Genomic DNA, 22,485 nt, shown 5'->3' with positions numbered 1-22,485 from the left:
ATATCAGTATGTAGTGTCTCTACTTTAAAGAGTCCTCTCCTGCTGATGTTCAGGTGTAAATCAGTATGTAGTGTCTCTACTTTAAAGAGTCCTCTCCTGCTGATGTTCAGGTGTATATCAGTATGTAGTGTCTCTACTTTAAAGAGTCCTCTCCTGCTGATGTTCAGTTGTATATCAGTATGTAGTGTCTCTACTTTAAAGAGTCCTCTCCTGCTGATGTTCATGTGTATATCAGTATGTAGTGTCTCTACTTTAAAGAGTCCTCTCCTGCTGATGTTCAGTTGTATATCAGTATGTAGTGTCTCTACTTTAAAGAGTCCTCTCCTGCTGATGTTCTGGTGTATATCAGTATGTAGTGTCTCTACTTTAAAGAGTCCTCTCCTGCTGATGTTCAGTTGTATATCAGTATGTAGTGTCTCTACTTTAAAGAGTCCTCTCCTGCTGATGTTCAGGTGTATATCAGTATGTAGTGTCTCTACTTTAAAGAGTCCTCTCCCTCTGATGTTCAGGTGTATATCAGTATGTAGTGTCTCTACTTTAAAGAGTCCTCTCCTGCTGGTGTTCAGTTGTATATCAGTATGTAGTGTCTCTACTTTAAAGAGTCCTCTCCTGCTGATGTTCAGTTGTATATCAGTATTTGTAGTGTCTCTACTTTAAAGGTACAAAAATGTAAACCAGGAAATATAACATTTGTTTTATTAATAAACAGGATGAGAGGAGGTAAGGCCCACAGCTGATGGCACAATACAAATAAATGCATTTTAATACTAAGTATTTCATTTTGTAGGGCGGCTCTGCTCCCTGCCAGACCCGGTCCCAAACTCTCAAAAATAACTGAAGAACTGGACTTTCTGTTCCTCATGGATCTCAGAAACATTCAAAGGTGAACCAGGTCCTGGTCCTCTGGTTCAGGGCCAAGTGAGACAGAGTCCCTGGCTCAGGACCCCCTCCAGGTCCTGGTCCTGCAGCCGGTGCTCCTCCAGCTGAGCCACCAGAGAGTCTCTCTGTTGGACCACCTCCAGCAGCTCCTGCAGAACCAGAACCTCCTCCAGCAGCTGAACCTCCGGCTTCAGGTGGTCTGCATAAACACGAAGGTTAAATAAAGGTTAGCCCTTCAGAATAAGAGCAGGAGGACCTGGTCATATTAAATGTTTTATTGTCTAAAAAGAACAGGAAGTGGTTTCACCTTCCACGGCCATCTGGTCTCGGAGCTCCTGCTGCAGGCGTCTCTGCCTGTCCTCCAACTCCACCTCCCGGGCCCTGAAACACAGGAACAACCCTCAGACAAGGACCCACCAGAACCTGCACCTGAGGATCCAGAGGAACCAGACCCTGCTGAATGTCAACCACACAGTCCTGGTTCTGCTGCAGGACTTGAAGGTCAGGAACTCACGAGATCATGAGTTCAGACTCGTATCGGAGCAGGCAGTTCTTCTGCTGGACCAACAGGAACCACTGCTGCATCAGCGCCGGGTGGTCCAGTTTCCCCGGACCTGCAGAGAGTGTATCAGTTAATGCTCTATGCTGCAGGTGTACTGGTGGTCTTATCTGGGGTCTGGTACCTTCCAGGTGAAGCTCCACATCCTCGCTGTCGGGGGCCTCGCCCCAAAACTCTGAAACACATCAAATCCACAGTCCTCACATAATGACCCTCCATAGAACAGAAGATCGTGCAGACGTGTATTTTATATATTGTTGGACATCAGGAAGTAAAGAGTACCTGTTTCCCCCCTCAGGACCCTCTCCAGCCCCACCCCCCTCTCCTCCAGCTGTTTCTGTTTCTCCTCCACCTGCTGCAGCTGCCTCTGGATCATCTGAAGAAAATACAAAATAAAGTCCAGAAAAAACCTTAAATTAAATATCACGCCCCCCCCCCCTCACCTGAGCGCCCCCTCACCTGAGCCCCCCCTCACCTGAGCCCCCCACCCTCACCTGAACGCACCCCCTCACCTGAACGCCCCCCCCTCACCTGAACGACCCCCCTCACCTGAGCTCGATGCAGCCTCTGCAGCTCTTCCCGTCTCCGCCTCCGCCCCCCCGGGACCCGCCTCCTTACCCCCTTCTCCTCCTCCCCCCCCCTCAGGAACAGCGCCTCCTTCAGGCTGAGGATCGACGGCTCCTGGGGGAGAAACATCCCCCCCGACGCCAGAGGGGGACATGAGGTGGTCCGTCTTTGAGGGGCGGGGGTCCTCAGGGAGCGCCTCTGAAACAGGAGAGACCAATTTACTGAGGGGGGGGGGTCGTAATTGTTACAGAGTAAGGGGGGGCATACCATGTTACAGAGTAAGGGGGGGTCTTACAATGTTACAGAGTAAGGGGGGAATACCATGTTACAGAGTAAGGGGGGGAATACCATGTTACAGAGTAAGGGGGGGAATACCATATTACAGAGTATGGGGGGCGTACCACGTCACAGAGTAAGGGGGGAATATCATGTTACAGAGTAAGGGGGGGGGTACCATGTTACAGAGTAAGGGGGGGAATACCATATTACAGAGTATGGGGGGCGTACCACGTCACAGAGTAAGGGGGGAATATCATGTTACAGAGTAAGGGGGGGGGGTACCACGTTACAGAGTAAGGGGGGGGCATACCATGTTACAGAGTAAGGGGGGGTCTTACAATGTTACAGAGTAAGGGGGGAATACCATGTTACAGAGTAAGGGGGGGAATACCATATTACAGAGTATGGGGGGGGGGTACCACGTTACAGAGTAAGGGGGGAATAACATATTACAGAGTATGGGGGGGGTACCACGTTACAGAGTAAGGGGGGGAATAACATATTACAGAGTATGGGGGGGCGTACCACGTTACAGAGTAAGGGGGGAATACCATGTTACAGAGTAAGGGGGGGGGTACCATGTTACATAGTAAGGGGGAAATACCATGTTACAGAGTAAGGGGGGGAATACCATATTACAGAGTATGGGGGGGGGTACCACGTTACAGAGTAAGGGGGAAATATCATGTTACAGAGTAAGGGGGGGAATACCATGTTACAGAGTAAGGGGGGGAATACCATATTACAGAGTATGGGGGGGGGTACCATGTTACATAGTAAGGGGGAAATATCATGTTACAGAGTAAGGGGGGGAATACCATATTACAGAGTATGGGGGGGGGTACCACGTTACAGAGTAAGGGGGGGAATACCATATTACAGAGTATGGGGGGGCGTACCACGTTACAGAGTAAGGGGGGGAATACCATGTTACAGAGTAAGGGGGGGAATACCATGTTACAGAGTAAGGGGGGGAATACCATGTTACAGAGTAAGGGGGGGAATACCATGTTACAGAGTATGGGGGGGCGTACCACGTTACAGAGTAAGGGGGGAATACCATGTTACATAGTAAGGGGGAAATATCATGTTACAGAGTAAGGGGGGGAATACCATGTTACAGAGTATGGGGGGGCGTACCACGTTACAGAGTAAGGGGGGGAATACCATATTACAGAGTAAGGGGGGGAATACCATGTTACAGAGTAAGGGGGGGGGTACCACGTTACAGAGTAAGGGGGGGAATACCATGTTACAGAGTAAGGGGGGGAATACCATGTTACAGAGTAAGGGGGGGGCATACCATGTTACAGAGTAAGGGGGGGGTACCACGTTACAGAGTAAGGGGGGGATATCATGTTACAGAGTAAGGGGGGGGTACCACGTTACAGAGTAAGGGGGGGGCATACCATGTTACAGAGTAAGGGGGGTTCTTACAATGTTACAGAGTAAGGGGGGAATACCATGTTACATAGTAAGGGGGGGGTACCATGTTACATAGTAAGGGGGGGGGTACCATGTTACATAGTAAGGGGGAAATATCATGTTACAGAGTAAGGGGGGGTACCACGTTACAAAGTAAGGGGGGCGTACCATGTTACATAGTAAGGGGGGAATACCACGTTACAGAGTAAGGGGGGCGTACCATGTTACATAGTAAGGGGGGGGTACCACGTTACAGAGTAAGGGGGATCTGTACCTTAATAGCGTATGCTCGTTTGAAGGCCAGAGCGTGTGGAACATACGGCGCATTCTCCTGGTTCTCCTGGATCTCCTTCACTGAGACCCTCTGGAGGTCGGAGGTCAATTTGGACAGGTGTTTATCAATGACATCATCGCCTGTAGCTTTCTTCTGATTGGCTGAAGTCTTCTTCTGCTTCCTGTCAGCAGGAACAACTGTCCTCCTCTCCTCAGACTCCGCCCCCTCTGTCTCTGACTCCACGCCCTTATATGGCGGCAGATCTGGGGTAATGGCGTCAAACGAGCCCCACCCCCTGGGAGCGGTTTCCGTGACAACGGCATGTATGGCCGGGGACATTTCCTCATCAGGGGCGGAGCCGTGTCTTGGGGGCAAGGTCTCAGACTGAGGCGTTCCACTTCCTGCTGCTGAAGACATGAATAACAATTACATAAAGTATTGATTTAACAACAATTCTATATGTAAGCACTCACCGTCACTCGACTCCTGTTCACTGCCTTCCTCTTCCTCCTCCTCTTCCTCTCTCAGGTGCTTCTTCACAGTTTCCCTCCATGGAGTTTTCTCTTCTGAAGTCCCACTGCTCCCCTCCTCCATCCCCGACTCTGAACTGAAAACAATGTTCACAATTTTGCAGTTGGGGTTTATTATTTTCTCCAGGCATTAATTACCTTCCATACTCACCTGGTTTTGTCCACCTCGTTTTTCAGGCTGAAATTGAAATGATGCAGCGACTCTTCCTCCTCTTCCTCCTCTTCCTCCTCTTCCTCTCTGGACCAATGGGGGGGCTCCTCCTCTTCGCTCCTCTCTCCCCCCTCCCTCAGAGAAACAGCTGCAGACACACACACACACACACACACACACACACACACACACACACACACACACACACACACACACACACACACACACACACACAGACACACACACACACACACACACAGACACACACAGACACACACAGACACACACACACACACAGACACAGACACACACACACAGAAACACACACACAGAAACACACACACACACACACACACACACACAGACATACACAGAAACACACACACACACACAAGCACACACAGAAACACACACACACACACACACACACACACACACACACACACACACACACACACACACACACACACACACACACACACACACTGAAGCCCGCCGTATAAAGAGCAGTTCAGAGACGACCAGAGATTGTCTGTCATAGAAACAGGAGGGGGGGGGGGGGGGGGGCAGGTGAGACAGAAACAGGGGGGGGGGGGCTCACCTGAGGAGCGCCGGCGCCCGGAGAGGGGTGGGCCCAGAGACGCCTGTGGAGAAAAGAAACACACCTGTCCCACATCATGAACACCTGTCATCTTATACAACTTTATTAGACGAGAGTCTCTTACGATGGACACTCGGTGGGGGGGGGGTCGGGTCCTCAGGCAGGGGTCACAGTGCAGACAGTAAAACCTCCCTGAAACCACAGAAGAAGAAACACAGGACCTTAAACTATGGATGTGTAAAAAACAACCAAAACAACAACAACAACAACAACAACAACAACAACTAAACCTAACCTCCCCGAAGCAACAGAAGGCTTAAACTAGAGAATGCAATTCCTGAAGAAATTGCTAGTGGGAATGCTTTATGCTGAAAAGCTGACTCTAAACTGCTGAAATGTAATGTGTGAGAAGAAAGTGAAGAATTGAGATTGAAATGATTCATGAACACTGGGGGCTTGAATGTGAGATGAGAAAAGAAAAAGGCTTGGAAAAGCAGCAGAATATTTGAACTGCAAACTTTTGAACTAACTTGATGGTGGATGATCTGTCGCCATGCCAACGGCATTTGATGACATCCCATAATACGCTTAGATGCGTTGACGGCTGCATCGTTACCAAACCTGTGAAGTTTTGGGGCGTTTGGAGTATTTTCACTGAAGTTATGAGAAAGCTGTGTTTCATGGCGAGCATTGTGTTGCCATGGTAACGGCATTTGATGACACCCCATAATGGCCGTAGAGCCGTTGAGGGCAGGACCGTTACCCTCTATCTGGAGTCTGCTGCTCTGAGCATGTTAGCTGGAGTGATGACATCATCGTGTTCCATTACACAGGTGTTTATATTTGAGCTAACGAGCTCTGTAGAGATCAAAGGCTTCACTGTTCTGAATGAGAGATACACCTCTTACAGGTGAGCGTTTTGTGGAAGAACCTTAACAGATATCTTTGAAATTTAACTAAAGGTGTGCGGCGTCTGTGGTGGGGAAAGATGAGGCTGAAATTACAATGGGCTTTAATGGAGACATGTTGAAAGTAGTTGTCACTTCATGCCCTCAAGAGGCATTTTGTTGAATTGTTTTGCTTAATATAATTTTTATTTTTCAAGCTACGAGATGTTTTCCTACGTTTCTCATGAAAGATTATGTCTCAGGAATGTAGGGTTTGGGAATGATGGCAGGTTTAAAAACCTTCAAATTTCAAGCTGTCCTCCACTCTAGCTGCGACAATGTTATAATCTGTGTATTGAGCAGTAAAGAGTCTTTACCAAGGTCTGAACAATGTTTAATATCTCTAAAAGTAAGAATCACATTTTAAAGTTGGAATGAGGTGTCTGAGTGAAAGTATGAAGGAACAGTTAGCAGTTGAAGTCGCATGAAGATTGTTCAAGTCTGAAGATTTTCTCCATTGACTTCCTTGTTAAAAATGTGATGAATTATGGGATGCATCTCTGGAACTATGAAAGTTATGAATGAGAAAAGTAATAGCCATCGATTCCCGACTGAGCTGAACGCTTTGATGTTTGAACCCAGTTTCTGCGATGTTCAATGTGGGAGCAGAAGAGGGCCAAAATAATAAATAATTTTGTTCGTCGAAAAACAAGTAGTGGGAATGCTGTATCAGAGACAGACAGGTGAGAGACAGACAGGTGAGACAAACAGGTGAGAGACAAACAGGTGAGACAAACAGGTGAGAGACAAACAGGTGAGAGACAAACAGGTGAGACAAACAGGTGAGAGACAAACAGGTGAGAGACAGACAGGTGAGACAGACAGGTGAGACAAACAGGTGAGAGACAAACAGGTGAGAGACAGACAGGTGAGACAGACAGGTGAGAGACAAACAGGTGAGAGACAAACAGGTGAGACAAACAGGTGAGAGACAAACAGGTGAGAGACAGACAGGTGAGACAAACAGGTGAGAGACAAACAGGTGAGAGACAGGCAGGTGAGACAAACAGGTGAGACAAACAGGTGAGAGACAAACAGGTGAGAGACAGACAGGTGAGAGACAAACAGGTGAGAGACTGACAGGTGAGAGACAAACAGGTGAGAGACAAACAGGTGAGAGACTGACAGGTGAGACAAACAGGTGAGAGACAGACAGGTGAGAGACAAACAGGTGAGAAACAAACAGCTGAGAGACAGACAGGTGAGACAGACAGGTGAGACAAACAGGTGAGAGACAAACAGGTGAGATACAGACCGGTGAGACAGACAGGTGAGAGACAGGCAGGTGAGACAGACAGGTGAGAGACAGACAGGTGAGACAGACAGGTGAGAGACAGACAGGTGAGACAGACAGGTGAGAGACAGACAGGTGAGAGACAAACAGGTGAGAGACAGACATGTGAGAGACAGACAGGTGAGACAGACAGGTGAGAGACAGACAGGTGAGACAGACAGGTGAGAGACGGACAGGTGAGACAGACAGGTGAGAGACAAACAGGTGAGAGACAGACATGTGAGAGACAGACAGGTGAGACAGACAGGTGAGAGACAGACAGGTGAGACGGACAGGTGAGAGACGGACAGGTGAGACAGACAGGTGAGAGACAGACAGGTGAGAGACAGACAGGTGAGAGACAAACAGGTGAGAGACAGACATGTGAGAGACAGACAGGTGAGAGACGGACAGGTGAGACAGACAGGTGAGAGACAAACAGGTGAGACAGACAGGTGAGAGACAGACAGGTGAGACAGACAGGTGAGAGACGGACAGGTGAGACAGACAGGTGAGACAGACAGGTGCTGTATCAGCATTCCCACTAAACTATGAATAACAACAACAACCCCGAAGATGGACACTATGTTGCAGTGGACTTTATATGAATTATAGTTATTAACAAATACATGTTTTGTATTGGCTCTCCATTTTATGTTTATTAGTAATTGTCATGTGTGATTCCATAACAATTAGGGGCCGGAGTGTAGGAGCCAAAACGTTGAGTTATTATTTTGATTATTTCATTTATGTAATGGAGTATAATTGATTGGTGTCAGGTGATCGTGATCCGCAGCCACAGAGCGGCTGATTGGTGCTGGGCGTAGCGGCTGATTGGTGCTGCGATGGCCTCAGCCGGTTAAGAGAGTCCAGGGGGGTATACTACGAAGCTGGATGTTCTCTTAGCGGCTAACTTCAGGTTAACTCTGGGTTTCCGGTCCTACGAAGCTGGTTCTCTTTTTAGCGGGCTAGATCTCCATGGTAACTGATGCTGAGCGGCTAGCCTGCCCCGGAGCAGGTTAGGTTGCAGGCTAAGAGCTCAACTCAGTGAAAGCACTGCCTGCTGACCAATCAGAGCTCAGTGTGCGGAGTTTAAAGCGATCAAGTCATATTACAGGAGAAAGGAAATACAGAAAAGCTGCCGTTGCAGAAAGATGGCCGGCAAAAATCAGCGACTGTGTGAACGTGAACATTAATAGAATATCACCTCCCATCTTCAGAGCAATCTGACTATTAGAACATTAGCGTTAAGAAAGCTTACTTAAATATCTGCCACTACATAAGTAACCGGATCAGAGTAACATTAAGTACAGTCCACGGCATATCACATCATAATGTATCATCTCCTTATCTGAGTCAGCTGAGCCGTATCTGGCCGTGCAACACTCACAGTGTCACATACTGGATGCAGAAGGATTATTTGAAGCAACACATTAAGTTGAGGAAACACTCGAGTCAAATGTAATGAAAGTCAGATGGTGTCTTAGACGGGGCAGTGATATCATAAACCTGTTCATGTACGCATTCAAACACTTGTTCTGTTACCAGCTGTATTCACCTTGCAGGTGCAGCTATGTGGCTTTGATCCTGGATCAAGTGTTTCAGTCATGGATGTTTAAAGTTTAACGTCTTCATATTCTGGTGATTATACTCTGGCTTCTGTTTGGGTTGTGAAGCACACGGTGTTTAGAGCGCTGCGCTGCAGAGAAGCTACCATTTGTTTAAGTGACGAAACGGTTTCAACATCGTCTGGTAAGAAACCTTCATTTGTGTTTAAAGAGGAGAACAGTGAAGAAATGGAAACCATAACATGGAAACAAATGTACCAAAAACCAACAATAAACTCATGTATGTTTATAATATGGATATGTAAACAACAACAACAACAGACTCACGCAGCTGCGGGTCGTAGCCGTGCCCCCCCCCCGGCCTCAGGGCGCTGCTGCAGCTGGAGCACAGGAAGCAGCTTCGGTGGAAAAACACACCTTCAGCCGTCTGAAGCTGCATCAGGTAAACACGGCCCTCACAGAAGAAGCACACCTGAGACAGGTGAGGGACACACAGGTGAGAGACAATCAGGTGAGGGACACACAGGTGAGAGACAATCAGGTGAGGGACACACAGGTGAGAGACAATCAGGTGAGAGACAAACAGGTGAGAGACACACAGGTGAGGGACACACATGTGAGAGAGAGACAGGTGAGAGACACACAGGTGAGGGACACACAGGTGAGGGACACACAGGTGAGAGACAATCCGGTGAGGGACACACAGGTGAGAGACAATCAGGTGAGAGACAAACAGGTGAGAGACACACAGGTGAGACACACAGGTGAGAGACAATCCGGTGAGGGACACACAGGTGAGAGACAATCAGGTGAGAGACAAACAGGTGAGAGACACACAGGTGAGAGACACAAAGGTGAGAGACACACAGGTGAGAGACACACAGGTGAGAGACAATCAGGTGAGGGACACACAGGTGAGAGACAATCAGGTGAGAGACAAACAGGTGAGAGACACACAGGTGAGGGACACACATGTGAGAGAGAGACAGGTGAGAGACACACAGGTGAGGGACACACAGGTGAGGGACACACAGGTGAGAGACAATCCGGTGAGGGACACACAGGTGAGAGACAATCAGGTGAGAGACAAACAGGTGAGAGACACACAGGTGAGAGACACACAGGTGAGAGACAATCCGGTGAGGGACACACAGGTGAGAGACAATCAGGTGAGAGACAAACAGGTGAGAGACACACAGGTGAGAGACACACAGGTGAGAGACACACAGGTGAGGGACACACAGGTGAGGGACACACAGGTGAGAGACACACAGGTGAGAGACACAAAGGTGAGAGACACACAGGTGAGAGACAATCCGGTGAGGGACACACAGGTGAGAGACAATCAGTTGAGAGACAATCAGGTGAGAGACACACAGATGAGAGAGAGACAGGTGAAAGACACACAGGTGAGATAGAGAGGCAGGTGAGAAAGAGAGACAGGTGAGAAAGAGAGACAGGTGAGGGACACACAGGTGAGAGACACACAGGTGAGAGACACACAGGTGAGAGACAAACAGGTGAGAGACACACAGGTGAGAGAGAGAGACAGGTGAGAGACACCGGTGAGAGACACAAAGGTGAGAGACAGGCAGGTGAGAGACAGGCAGATGAGAGACAGACCTGTGAGAGACAGGAGAGAGACAGACAGGTGAGAGACAAACAGGTGAGAGACAGGAGAGGGACAGACAGGAGAGAGACATACAGGTGAGAGACACACAGGTGAGAGAGAGATAGGTGAGAGACACACAGGTGAGAGAGAGACAGGTGAGAGACACACAGGTGAGATTGAGAGACACACAGGTGAGAAAGAGAGACAGGTGAGAAAGAGAGACAGGTGAGGGACACACAGGTGAGAGAAACACAGGTGAGAGAGAGACAGGTGAGGGACACACAGGTGAGAGACACACAGGTGAGAGACACACAGGTGAGAGACAAACAGGTGAGAGACACACAGGTGAGAGAGAGAGACAGGTGAGAGACACCGGTGAGAGACACAAAGGTGAGAGACAGGCAGGTGAGAGACAGGCAGATGAGAGACAGACCTGTGAGAGACAGGAGAGAGACAGACAGGTGAGAGACAAACAGGTGAGAGACAGGAGAGGGACAGACAGGAGAGAGACATACAGGTGAGAGACAAACAGGTGAGAGAGAGATAGGTGAGAGACACACAGGTGAGAGAGAGACAGGTGAGAGACACACAGGTGAGATTGAGAGACACACAGGTGAGAAAGAGAGACAGGTGAGAAAGAGAGACAGGTGAGGGACACACAGGTGAGAGAAACACAGGTGAGAGAGAGACAGGTGAGGGACACACAGGTGAGAGACACCGGTGAGACACAAAGGTGAGAGACAGGCAGGTGAGAGACAGACCTGTGAGAGACAGGAGAGAGACAGACAGGTGAGAGACAAACAGGTGAGAGACAGGAGAGGGACAGACAGGAGAGAGACATACAGGTGAGAGACACACAGGCGAGAGACAGACAGGTGAGAGACAGACATGTGAGAGAGAGACAGGTGAGAGACATACAGGTGAGAGACAGACAGGTGAGAGAGATACAGGTGAGACAGAGACAGGTGAGAGACACACAGGTGAGAGACACACAGGTGAGAAAGAGAGGCAGGTGAGAAAGAGAGACAGGTGAGGGACACACGGGTGAGAGAAACACAGGTGAGAGATAGACAGGTGAGGGACACACAGGTGAGATACACACAGGTAAGAGACAAACAGGTGAGGGACACACAGGTGAGAGACACACAGGTGAGAGAGAGAGAGACAGTTGAGAGACACAGGTGAGAGACACAAAGGTGAGAGACAGGCAGGTGAGAGACAGGCAGGTGATAGACAGACAGGTGAGAGACAGGAGAGAGACAGACAGGTGAGAGACAAACAGGTGAGAGACAGGAGAGGGACAGACAGGAGAGAGACATACAGGTGAGAGACACACAGGCGAGAGACAGACAGGTGAGAGACAGACATGTTAGAGAGAGACAGGTGAGAGACATACAGGTGAGAGACAGACAGGTGAGAGAGAGACAGGTGAGAGAGAGACAGGTGAGAGACAGAAAGGTGAGACACACACAGGCGAGAGACAGACAGGTGAGAGACAGACATGTGAGAGAGAGACAGGTGAGAGAGAGAGAGGTGAAAGACACACAGGTGAGAGACATACAGGTGAGAGACACACAGGTGAGAGACAGACAGGGGAGAGACACACAGGTGAGAGAAACACAGGTAAACAACAGTACCCAGAATGCACAGCAGTGTACCTGCTCCTGAGACTTGATTTTCTCTCTGAACCTAAAACTCATCTGTTCCTGTTGAGGGGTCCTCTTCCTCTGAGAGAGAGACAGGTGAGGGACAGACAGGGAGACCGGTGAGAGACAGACAGGTGAGAGAGAGACAGACAGAGAGACAGGTGAGGGACAGACAGGTGAGAGACAGACAGAGAGACAGGTGAGAGAGAGGCAGGTGAGGTGAGAGAGACAGGTGAGGGACAGACAGGTGAGCGACAGGCAGGAGAGAGACAGGCAGGAGAAAGACAGACAGGTGAGAGACAGACAGGTGAGAGAGAGACAGGTGAGAGAGAGAGAGACAGTTGAGGGACAGAAAGGAGAGAGACAGGCAGGAGAGAGAAAGACAGGTGAGACAGCCAGTTGAGACAGAAAGGAAGCATTATGATCTGGTCACATCACTGGTTCTACTGGTTACCGGTCTCCATGAGGCCTGAGGCGGAGCTGCATCAGGGGGACCATCTGCAGGCTCCTCCTCCTCCTGAAGGACCACAGCCTCAGGTTCAGTCAGTACAGGTAACATTAAAGTGTTAACAGGAAGTGAGATATTAATGAAGCCTCACCTGTAAACGTGACGCCGCCGCAGGAGAAGAAGCAGAAGAAGAAGAAGAAGAAGCTGGACTCCAGCAGGAAGTAGAATGCTGATCAAGTTTCGCCTGCAGCTGATTGGCCAGCAGACGTACTTTGGCCCCGCCCACCTGCGCCTCCTCAAACACCTGGATGCCTTCATCGCCGTTCAGGTCACATGACTGCAAAAAGGAAGTCAGTGTTTAGATTCTCACTTCATATTTATTTTATTTTGATAAAGACAGAAATAAACCGACCTGCAGATCCGGACCCGTCCTTTTACCCAGAGTGCCTTTCTGCTCCTAGGGTCAACACCTCATACAGGTAAGACAACATGAGGACAGGTAGGGTAAATACCTCATACAGGTAAGACAACATGAGGACAGGTAGGGTCAACACCTCATACAGGTAAGACAACATGAGGACAGGTAGGGTCAACACCTCATACAGGTAAGACAACATGAGGACAGGTAGGGTCAACACCTCATACAGGTAAGACAACATGAGGACAGGTAGGGTCAACACCTCATACAGGTAAGACAACATGAGGACAGGTAGGGTCAACACCTCATACAGGTAAGACAACATGAGGACAGGTAGGGTAAATACCTCATACAGGTAAGACAACATGAGTACAGGTAGGGTCAACACCTCATACAGGTAAGACAACATGAGGACAGGTAGGGTCAACACCTCATACAGGTAAGACAACATGAGGACAGGTAGGGTCAACACCTCATACTGGTAAGACATGAGGACAGGTAGGGTCAATACCTCATACTGACTACATAAGGACAGGTAGGGTCAACACCTCATACTGGTAAGACAAAAGACATCAACATGAGGACGGACAGAATAAAGAGGGGCTTCAGTCCACCTTGGCGTTCCTCTTGATGGAATGACTGAGCAGCGAGTGCAGGGTCAGCTGACCTGCAGATCAGAAGAAAAGAGTTTACAGAGAAACAGAAACAGGTGGTCCAACCCTGGAGAAGACATTTAAGGTCTCTGAATAACAGTCAGTGCTGATCCTCAGCAGCAGGGGGCGCTCAGTGTTTAAAGTCTCTGAATAACAGTGAGTGCTGACCCTCACCAGCAGGGGGCGCTCAGTGTTTAAAGTCTCTGAATAACAGTGAGTGCTGATCCTCACCAGCAGGGGGCGCTGAGTGTTTAAAGTCTCTGAATAACAGTGAGTGCTGATCCTCAGCAGCAGGGGGCGCTCAGTGTTTAAAATCTCTGAATAACAGTGAGTGCTGACCCTCACCAGCAGGGGGCGCTCAGTGTTTAAAGTCTCTGAATAACAGTGAGTGCTGATCCTCACCAGCAGGGGGCGCTGAGTGTTTAAAGTCTCTGAATAACAGTGAGTGCTGATCCTCAGCAGCAGGGGGCGCTGAGTGTTTAAAGTCTCTGAATAACAGTGAGTGCTGATCCTCAGCAGCAGGGGGCGCTCAGTGTTTAAAGTCTCTGAATAACAGTGAGTGCTGACCCTCACCAGCAGGGGGCGCTCAGTGTTTAAAGTCTCTGAATAACAGTGAGTGCTGACCCTCACCAGCAGGGGGCGCTCAGTGTTTAAAGTCTCTGAATAACAGTGAGTGCTGACCCTCACCAGCAGGGGGCGCTCAGTGTTTAAAGTCTCTGAATAACAGTGAGTGCTGACCCTCACCAGTAGGGGGCGCTCAGTGTTTAAAGTCTCTGAATAACAGTGAGTGCTGACCCTCACCAGCAGGGGGCGCTCAGTGTTTAAAGTCTCTGAATAACAGTGAGTGCTGACCCTCACCAGCAGGGGGCGCTCAGTGTTTAAAGTCTCTGAATAACAGTGAGTGCTGACCCTCACCAGCAGGGGGCGCTCAGTGTTTAAAGTCTCTGAATAACAGTGAGTGCTGACCCTCAGCAGCAGGGGGCGCTCAGTGTTTAAAGTCTCTGAATAACAGTGAGTGCTGACGCTCACCAGCAGGGGGCGCTCAGTGTTTAAAGTCTCTGAATAACAGTGAGTGCTGACCCTCACCAGCAGGGGGCGCTCAGTGTTTAAAGTCTCTCAATAACAGTGAGTGCTGACCCTCACCAGCAGGGGGCGCTCAGTGTTTAAAGTCTCTGAATAACAGTGAGTGCTGACCCTCACCAGCAGGGGGCGCTCAGTGTTTAAAGTCTCTGAATAACAGTGAGTGCTGACCCTCACCAGTAGGGGGCGCTCAGTGTTTAAAGTCTCTGAATAACAGTGAGTGCTGACCCTCACCAGCAGGGGGCGCTCAGTGTTTAAAGTCTCTGAATAACAGTGAGTGCTGACCCTCACCAGCAGGAGGCGCTGAGTGTTTAAAGTCTCTGAATAACAGTGAGTGCTGACCCTCACCAGTAGGGGGCGCTCAGTGTTTGAGGTCTCTGAATAACAGTGAGTGCTGACCCTCACCAGCAGGGGGCGCTCAGTGTTTAAAGTATCTGAATAACAGTGAGTGCTGACCCTCAGCAGCAGGGGGCGCTGAGTGTTTAAAGTCTCTGAATAACAGTGAGTGCTGACCCTCACCAGTAGGGGGCGCTCAGTGTTTGAGGTCTCTGAATAACAGTGAGTGCTGACCCTCACCAGCAGGGGGCGCTGAGTGTTTAAAGTCTCTGAATAACAGTGAGTGCTGACCCTCACCAGCAGGGGGCGCTGAGTGTTTAAAGTATCTGAATAACAGTGAGTGCTGACCCTCAGCAGCAGGGGGCGCTCAGTGTTTAAGGTCTCTGAATAACAGTGAGTGCTGACCCTCACCAGCAGGGGGCGCTCAGTGTTTAAAGTATCTGAATAACAGTGAGTGCTGACACTCACCAGCAGGGGGCGCTGAGTGTTTAACACTAGGACCGCCAGAGGTCGCTGTATACCTAAAACCGTCAACGGGTAAAATCTACCCGCTATAGATTTTCAAGGTACAATGTTCTTTTATTTATCTTACAGAACAGTCAGTTTTGATCGCACAGGGATGAAACTTATACCAATAGAATCTGTGGAATTTCAGCTTTTCATAAGATATAGGTTGTGCAGATAGCATGAAGTTTAAAATATCGCTAGGAGTGCCGATTTAAACGCTTGGTGTTAGACTTGTGTTTTGTTTAGGTACAAATCTCTCCATCTCTCTCTATCGATATATCTGTAATGTTCTATTCTATGAACATATAATTGTCTACATAAATAGACGACGCGGACTACTTCTCTCATTCCGAGTGTCCCTCTTTCTTCAACCGGCACGTAACCTGCACACATGCATTACGTCCTCAACGTGAGCTCAGTCATCCAAGATCTTGTATTCTCCAAGATGTTACACTATCTATAACTATCTATCTGTCTATCTCTCTCTTTATCCATCTATCAATATATCTATCAATCAATCTATCTCTCTCTATCTCTCTATCTATAAGGAACCGCAGTAGACAAAAGGCGTTGTTATAGCAACACGTCATGTTTATGCTGCATTTTCTATGAGGTAAATATTACCCGCTGGCGGAAATAGGTATAAATGGCATTTATTTTGGCGATTTTTTCAATCTGACTTCATATTGACAATTGTTAACAACAGAGGGTGCTACATAACACACTTTCAGGAAAAGTCACGGACTGGGAGACTTTAATATGTTATTGAACAAAAGTTACATACAATCAAAAAACAGCTGCGGGTAAAATTTACCCGTTGGCGGTTCTAGTGTTAAAGCAGGGGTGGGGAACCTTTTTCCTCTCAAGGGTTATTTCAATTTTTTCAACATCCTCCGAGGGCTGTACAAATGATTGACCTCTGCTTAAAAATACTAAAATCACAGCAGATTCATTTGGCCTTTCTTTCATGCTGTGCAAAGAAAAAGCAACCTCTTAATCCAGATATCTCACCATGACTCGCGCATGCATTTACGTGCACGGTGCGGCATGACCACCAAAACAGAAAGTATATAGACACAAGATATGTGCAAATGTATTTAGTTTCCTATCCATATCGACGTGATTTAAGTGGGGGGGGGACCTAACCTCCTCCTCTAAAAAAAAAAAAAACGTCAATTTTTTTTTTTTTAAATGTTGAAGTTGAAAGCATCAATCTCGTGCACTTTGAGAGCAACATTAGGAGATCTATGGATACATCTCTCAACACCCAGATGAACTGTAAGCAGATTTTATTTTTATTTATGGATATTTTACAAATCACTCCTCTTTTAAACTGTATTCTTGTTTATTAATAACAACTTTTTTTTACTGTCATAGTGTCATATAGTATTTTTTATAACTATAATGATCATATAAAGATGTGCCTTTACCTCACTGGCTGGAGAAAAAGCTTCTTATATTTGTTAGCATAGCTAGCTAACCAGATGCTAATAACAACTAAGTTATTGACTGTACGATCAGTATGATAGATGACAGATCGCCACTGGGCTTTCAACTAAAGATACAGCCACGCAAAAACTGCGGCATGTGTACAGCTCATTATGGGTACTGCAGTTTTTGGAAGCGACGTTCTGGTGCTCTCCATCAGAACTGCACCCCTGTCCGACGAGACATATACTACGTGATGACACGTTAGGCTCGTGTTGTGTTCAAGGACCCTGACCTTGGCCAGGAAAAACAGGCACTCGCTTGTTTAATTTTGTTGCGGTCTAGATTTCTTTAATTTTTTTGCGTGTGTTTATAAATTACCTCGAGGGCCGTACCAAATGGTCTCGCGGGCCGTATACGGCCGGGGGGCCGGAGGTTCCCCACCCCTGGTTTAAAGTATCTGAATAACAGTGAGTGCTGACCCTCATATATACCGCACTGTGAATGAATCAAAGTAAATATATAAGTCATCATGAACACATCTGTCCATCAGACAGAGGGCTGCTGTGCCTCCTGTCATCATTAATGGACGTCTCTTTAAAATGACCGCTCAGAGGAGAGGAGTTCTCATTTCTCTAACCGCCTGCTGCTTCCCCTCCTCTCTCCTCGGTTCCCCTCCTCTCTCCTCGGTTCCCCTCCTCAGTCCTCCGCTTGCATCTCCTGTGGGCGGGACTAAGACATGAGGAGGGGAGTCGAGGAGGGGAAATTCGAGAATTGAGAAGCCTTCTCGGAGAGCAGCTGATTGGTCGGAGAGAGAGAACCTATCAGAGACATACGGCCAATCACAGCACAGCTCATAGGGATATCTTTAATAATCAAGCGGTTACTCACTCTCTCTGATGGTGATGTCATCACTGTCAGGGTGAAGCCCCGCCTCCTCACCTGTGTCCAGCAGGTGTCTCACCTGAGAGGCAACAAAACGTCCGTTAATATCTGCAAGAGATCCCTTCAAGAACCCATACGGAACTTGTGTGTGTGTGTGTGTGTGAGTAAGGGAAGATACCTCCTTATGGACAGAGTTAACATGAAATCTTTCCCGCATGTGTACAAAAGTCCTCTCAATTGCATTGAGGCGTCAATTTCATTTACAAATTAGGGCCAAATCTCCAGCCACTGGCAGGAACGTCGTGAAGGGGACACAAAATGCAAAATTTGCATTTTCCAGTAGGGGGCGCTCTAAGACCGTGTAATATTTTTGCTGCACTTGGGGGAAATAATAATAAGTGTATTTATGATGAAATTACATTACGTGTCATTTGTTAGACTTACATACATACATTCAGTACTGTGGACAATCCCCACAGGAGTAATTTGGGGTGAAGTGTCTTGGCCAGGGACACAATGACATTCTGACTGCAGTGGGACTGGAACCTGCTATCCCCTGATTCAAATAAAAGCACACTATCCACTGAGCCACAGCTTCCCTTTAAAACAGGTAAACAAGTGTGCCTGGCCCCCAGACTTTGTGGGTGTACAGCGGGTACCACCTGTCACTAAACCAAGTTTGTAATCCCTGCAAGTTTATAAATATTTGACATTGTCCCAATGTCTCAATTTTCACACCAATACTTCATATGGTGGCCTATATATCACCGTTTAAATATCAGCTCCAAATGTCAATGCATTGTGGAAATATGAGCTTGTCCATGCATTGTGGAAATATGTTGGTGTCCATTTAAAGGAACCTATTTTGCATTGAAACGGTCCCTGTAATGTACAACATTATACACTTCAGGGAAGGTTTCAATGTTAATAAGTTCCTTCAAATTGAATACGACACCTCACTTTCGGAGCCATACTAAAGCACTCCCATCTCCCCCTCCAGGTGCTGCAGCCTGGTTCTCTGGGTACTCTATGTCCCCATTTAAGGCAGTTTCCCCGCATTTTAATCACTATTTCTGCTTACTTTTCCCCTTAAAATGATTTAAAAATAATTATTGTTGTATTTAAATGCATTTATTTTATCATTAATTTGGTTCCCTGAAACAATGCACATACTCTGGAGCTCACTGGGGTCCTGGCTTTAATCAGGCGTTTTAACACTTTTTTGCATGAAAATGATTTCTAATCACTATCATGGGGCTATATAAATCCAATTCCGGGTAATTCAGAGCACAATTGTTCCTTTTACTATTTAAATGTATTAGTATTATATATTTTTGAGCTAGGAAAGTGACATTTCTGGGTGATTTTGTCAGTTTATGAAGCTTAGCCCACAAATGCTGGAGGTTCCAGGCCCAATGTAGGTGCCCATAGGTGGCCTGCCAGGCACACCCAACCTTTGGAAAGAAGAAAGTGAAGGAAACGGTTAATTATATCTTAAAATAATAAAAAATGAAGTTTAAAAAAATTGTTGAACAACAATTGCCAACGGAGAAGGGGCTCGAAAAAGTTCAACCCTTTGGGGCTTCGGGCCCTTTTTTCCCCTTCTCCGTTGTAAGTTTCAACGGAGGAGGGGAAAAGTGTCCAGGGCTTAATTTCCCTTTCTCCGTCAAAAATATTCATCCATACATTTTGGACTATGGTCTGCACGAAATCGGAAACCCAGTTTTTGGGTGACAAAAACGGCTGTCTGCAAACACGGAAGTGAAGTGTCCGCTAACCATGCACTTTGGGTCGGCCTTATTTTGACCCCCCCAGCCTGGTTCTCACAAAAGTTTACGTTGATAAATGTGCCTCTGGAGGAATGCAAGGGGAGTTGACAGGGGACTCTACCCGCATTATGAGGCACTATTTTCGGATACTTTTTTTCATTTTCACCCTTTTGGCCCAGATCTATTTATTTCACTTTTTATTCAGTTTTGGCACAACGCTCTGGAGGATTGTAAGGGGGGCCGACAGGTGACTCTACCCGCTTCACGAATGCCTATTTTTGGACACATCTTTTAATTTTTCACCCTTTTGGCCCGGATCTATTTTTTCTTTTTTCTTCAGTTTTGGGCCGTTTGACCCGGTTCCTTCTACATGGGGCAATGCCCAGTCCCGGGTGTCCCCAGTCGGCCCTCCACTGAAGGGGTGGTGGTGCCAATAAGAAGGCCGAAGTTGGATGCTGAGGGAAGGCGGGCGGGCAGCATTAAGGTTCCCAGGGGCAGCTAAAGTGCCACTTTTCATCAGCACTGGGGAGGCGCTCTCCTTGGTGCTGAACTCTGTGAGGAGTGCTCAATTGTTGGTGGAGGAGGAGTAAGGCAGAGGAGGGTGAAAAAAAGTTACAGTGTGTGAACCTCCAGCCCAGAAGGGGTGGTGGTGCCTGTGACGCTGACCGTTGAGCGGCCCGACCAAGCAAGGAGGCAGAGGTAGAACGTCCAAAAATACAACCCAGTGTGGGCATTTATTACTCACAAACATATGACACAGCCTCAATCTGCTGTTCACGTGAGCACAGTCACCAGCCACAAGGATCTCACACACACTCCCTGCCCCAAAACAGACAGGGCAACAGAGCCTAAATACACACCCACTAATCAGCAATTAGACACAGGTGGGGGGGGGGGGGGAGAGGAGACAACACAGGGAACCAGGTGAACATAATCAGGAGTAACAGAAAGAACGGGAGGGGGAACACTTTTCAAAATAAAAACACATGTGCAATATACAAGGCCTGAAGCCGTCAGTCCATAGTGACGAAGTTATCTTCGTCACAGTGCCAATAAGAAGGCTTCATTTGGATGCTGAAGGGCAGGCAGCATTAAGGTTACCAGGGGCATGAGAACATCCTCCACAGAAGGGGTGGTGGTGCCGTGAAGAAGGATGAATTTGCTGAGGGGCGGACAGTAAAGCACCACAAAATCCAGTCCCCTTTTAGGTTTACCAGGGGCACGAGGTTCTGGCGTGTGTGAATATATGGGTTTAGTCAGTGGGGAGTGCTTAAGTGTGGGTACCCGGGCACTTACGGTGTGCAAGGTTAACCTTAGGGTTAGGGTCACATGCTGGAGGTCTTTAGTCCGTTCTATGATGCACTATTCCCCACATTTGAAACACTGTTCCTCCCTTGTAAAGTGTTTTATTGTAGCCTGCTTCATGTCCAATGAATGGACTTAGTTTTGTATTGTATATGTCTCTGTATCCATTAATTGGACACGAAGCAGTCTACACTAAAGCACTTTCCCCAACATTTTTTCCCCAAACATAATTTCTGCCTTGTCAAGTGCTTTATTGTAGCCTGCCTTTTTCATGTCCAATTGATGTACTTTATTTAGTATTGCAAATGTCCCTGTATGTTCAAATACCTTTTCAATACTAAATACAGTCCACCAATTGGACATGCTATAACACTCGTCCAACCGTTTACACCACTTTTAAACCATTTTCCTTGCTCATAACGTGAGGTGCTGCAATCTGGTTGGTGTCCATTTAAAGGAACCTATTTTGCATTGAAACGGTCCCTGTACAACATTGTACACTTCAGGGACTGTTTCAATGTTAAATAAGTTCCTCCAATTGGACATTAAAACACTTTCCCCAACCTTTTAAACATGATTTCCTCGCTCAGAAAGTGCTCTATTGAAGCCTTGTTCATGTCCTATTGATGTACTTTATTTAGTACACTTATTCTGACATGTGAAACACTGTTTCTTCCTTATCAAGTGCTGTGATGCGCCCTGGAAGTGTCAGACTATTTAAATCATGTTTACCCCATGATTCAAACACTGTTCTAAACCATATTTTAGACAGTCCATTTGATGGAATTCAATTTGTACTGAAATGTCCATGAATTGTACAATATTGTACACTACGCGGATAAATATATTATACAGTGAATTCCATCAAAAGGACACTATTCTGACATTTGGGCACCCGGAGCACTAATGTTAAATTCCACAGAATGTCAACAAGTCTTTTTTTTATTCCCTTATATGGACTTAGAGAGAGTGTGTGTGTGTGTGTGTGTGTGTGTGTGTGTGTGTGTGTGTGTGCGTGCGTGCGTGCGTGCGTGCGTGCGTGCGTGTGTGTGTGCGTGCGTGTGTACCTGCTCAGGTGAGATGCTCCTCAGATTGGGGTTCAGGTACCTGGTCTGAGGGTTGATGGAGAACCGGCTGAAGTTCCTCTGAAGGTTCTCAGGAGTCGCCTGAGGCAGGAGACGGTAAAGACTCTCTCTGTGGGGACAGGTGTACTTGTACTCATACTGTGTATTTATACTGTAATAATGTGTGTATTTATGTATTGATATATATATATATATATATATATATATATATATATATATATATATATATATATATATATATATATATATATATATTAGGG

The 22,485-nt window shown here is 47.3% G+C and overlaps 1 protein-coding gene across 5 annotated transcripts in view; it reads right to left on the bottom strand.

Annotated features, from left to right (window-relative positions):
* Positions 1 to 679: 679 nt before the first annotated feature.
* LOC307021248 (protein-methionine sulfoxide oxidase mical3b-like) overlaps positions 680 to 22,485 on the bottom strand; it is a 37,452-nt gene continuing 15,646 nt past the window's right edge. For 3 of the 5 annotated variants that reach the window (XM_079653198.1, XM_079653197.1, XM_079653201.1), the window contains 19 exons: positions 22,208 to 22,334; positions 18,073 to 18,145; positions 13,792 to 13,844; positions 13,172 to 13,216; positions 12,911 to 13,096; positions 12,766 to 12,828; positions 12,324 to 12,392; positions 9,381 to 9,525; positions 5,390 to 5,457; positions 5,266 to 5,308; positions 4,665 to 4,812; positions 4,457 to 4,590; positions 3,984 to 4,390; positions 1,988 to 2,203; positions 1,721 to 1,814; positions 1,563 to 1,613; positions 1,394 to 1,493; positions 1,187 to 1,260; positions 680 to 1,078 (listed from right to left, as the gene is read on the bottom strand). In XM_079653198.1, coding sequence (XP_079509324.1) covers positions 909 to 1,078; positions 1,187 to 1,260; positions 1,394 to 1,493; positions 1,563 to 1,613; positions 1,721 to 1,814; positions 1,988 to 2,203; positions 3,984 to 4,390; positions 4,457 to 4,590; positions 4,665 to 4,812; positions 5,266 to 5,308; positions 5,390 to 5,457; positions 9,381 to 9,525; positions 12,324 to 12,392; positions 12,766 to 12,828; positions 12,911 to 13,096; positions 13,172 to 13,216; positions 13,792 to 13,844; positions 18,073 to 18,145; positions 22,208 to 22,334 — 2,266 coding nt within the window. In that variant the 3' untranslated portion in view covers positions 680 to 908. The remainder of the gene's footprint in view (positions 1,079 to 1,186; positions 1,261 to 1,393; positions 1,494 to 1,562; positions 1,614 to 1,720; positions 1,815 to 1,987; positions 2,204 to 3,983; positions 4,391 to 4,456; positions 4,591 to 4,664; positions 4,813 to 5,265; positions 5,309 to 5,389; positions 5,458 to 9,380; positions 9,526 to 12,323; positions 12,393 to 12,765; positions 12,829 to 12,910; positions 13,097 to 13,171; positions 13,217 to 13,791; positions 13,845 to 18,072; positions 18,146 to 22,207; positions 22,335 to 22,485) is intronic. The other 2 variants (XM_079653199.1, XM_079653200.1) reach the window with 2 other exon arrangements.

Source organism: Notothenia rossii, assembly GCF_949606895.1.
Source record: "Notothenia rossii genome assembly, chromosome: 10".
NCBI lineage: Eukaryota > Metazoa > Chordata > Actinopteri > Perciformes > Nototheniidae > Notothenia > Notothenia rossii.
The sequence above is the reverse complement of the archived record's forward strand: the minus strand, read 5'-3'. Positions and strand labels throughout refer to the sequence as shown.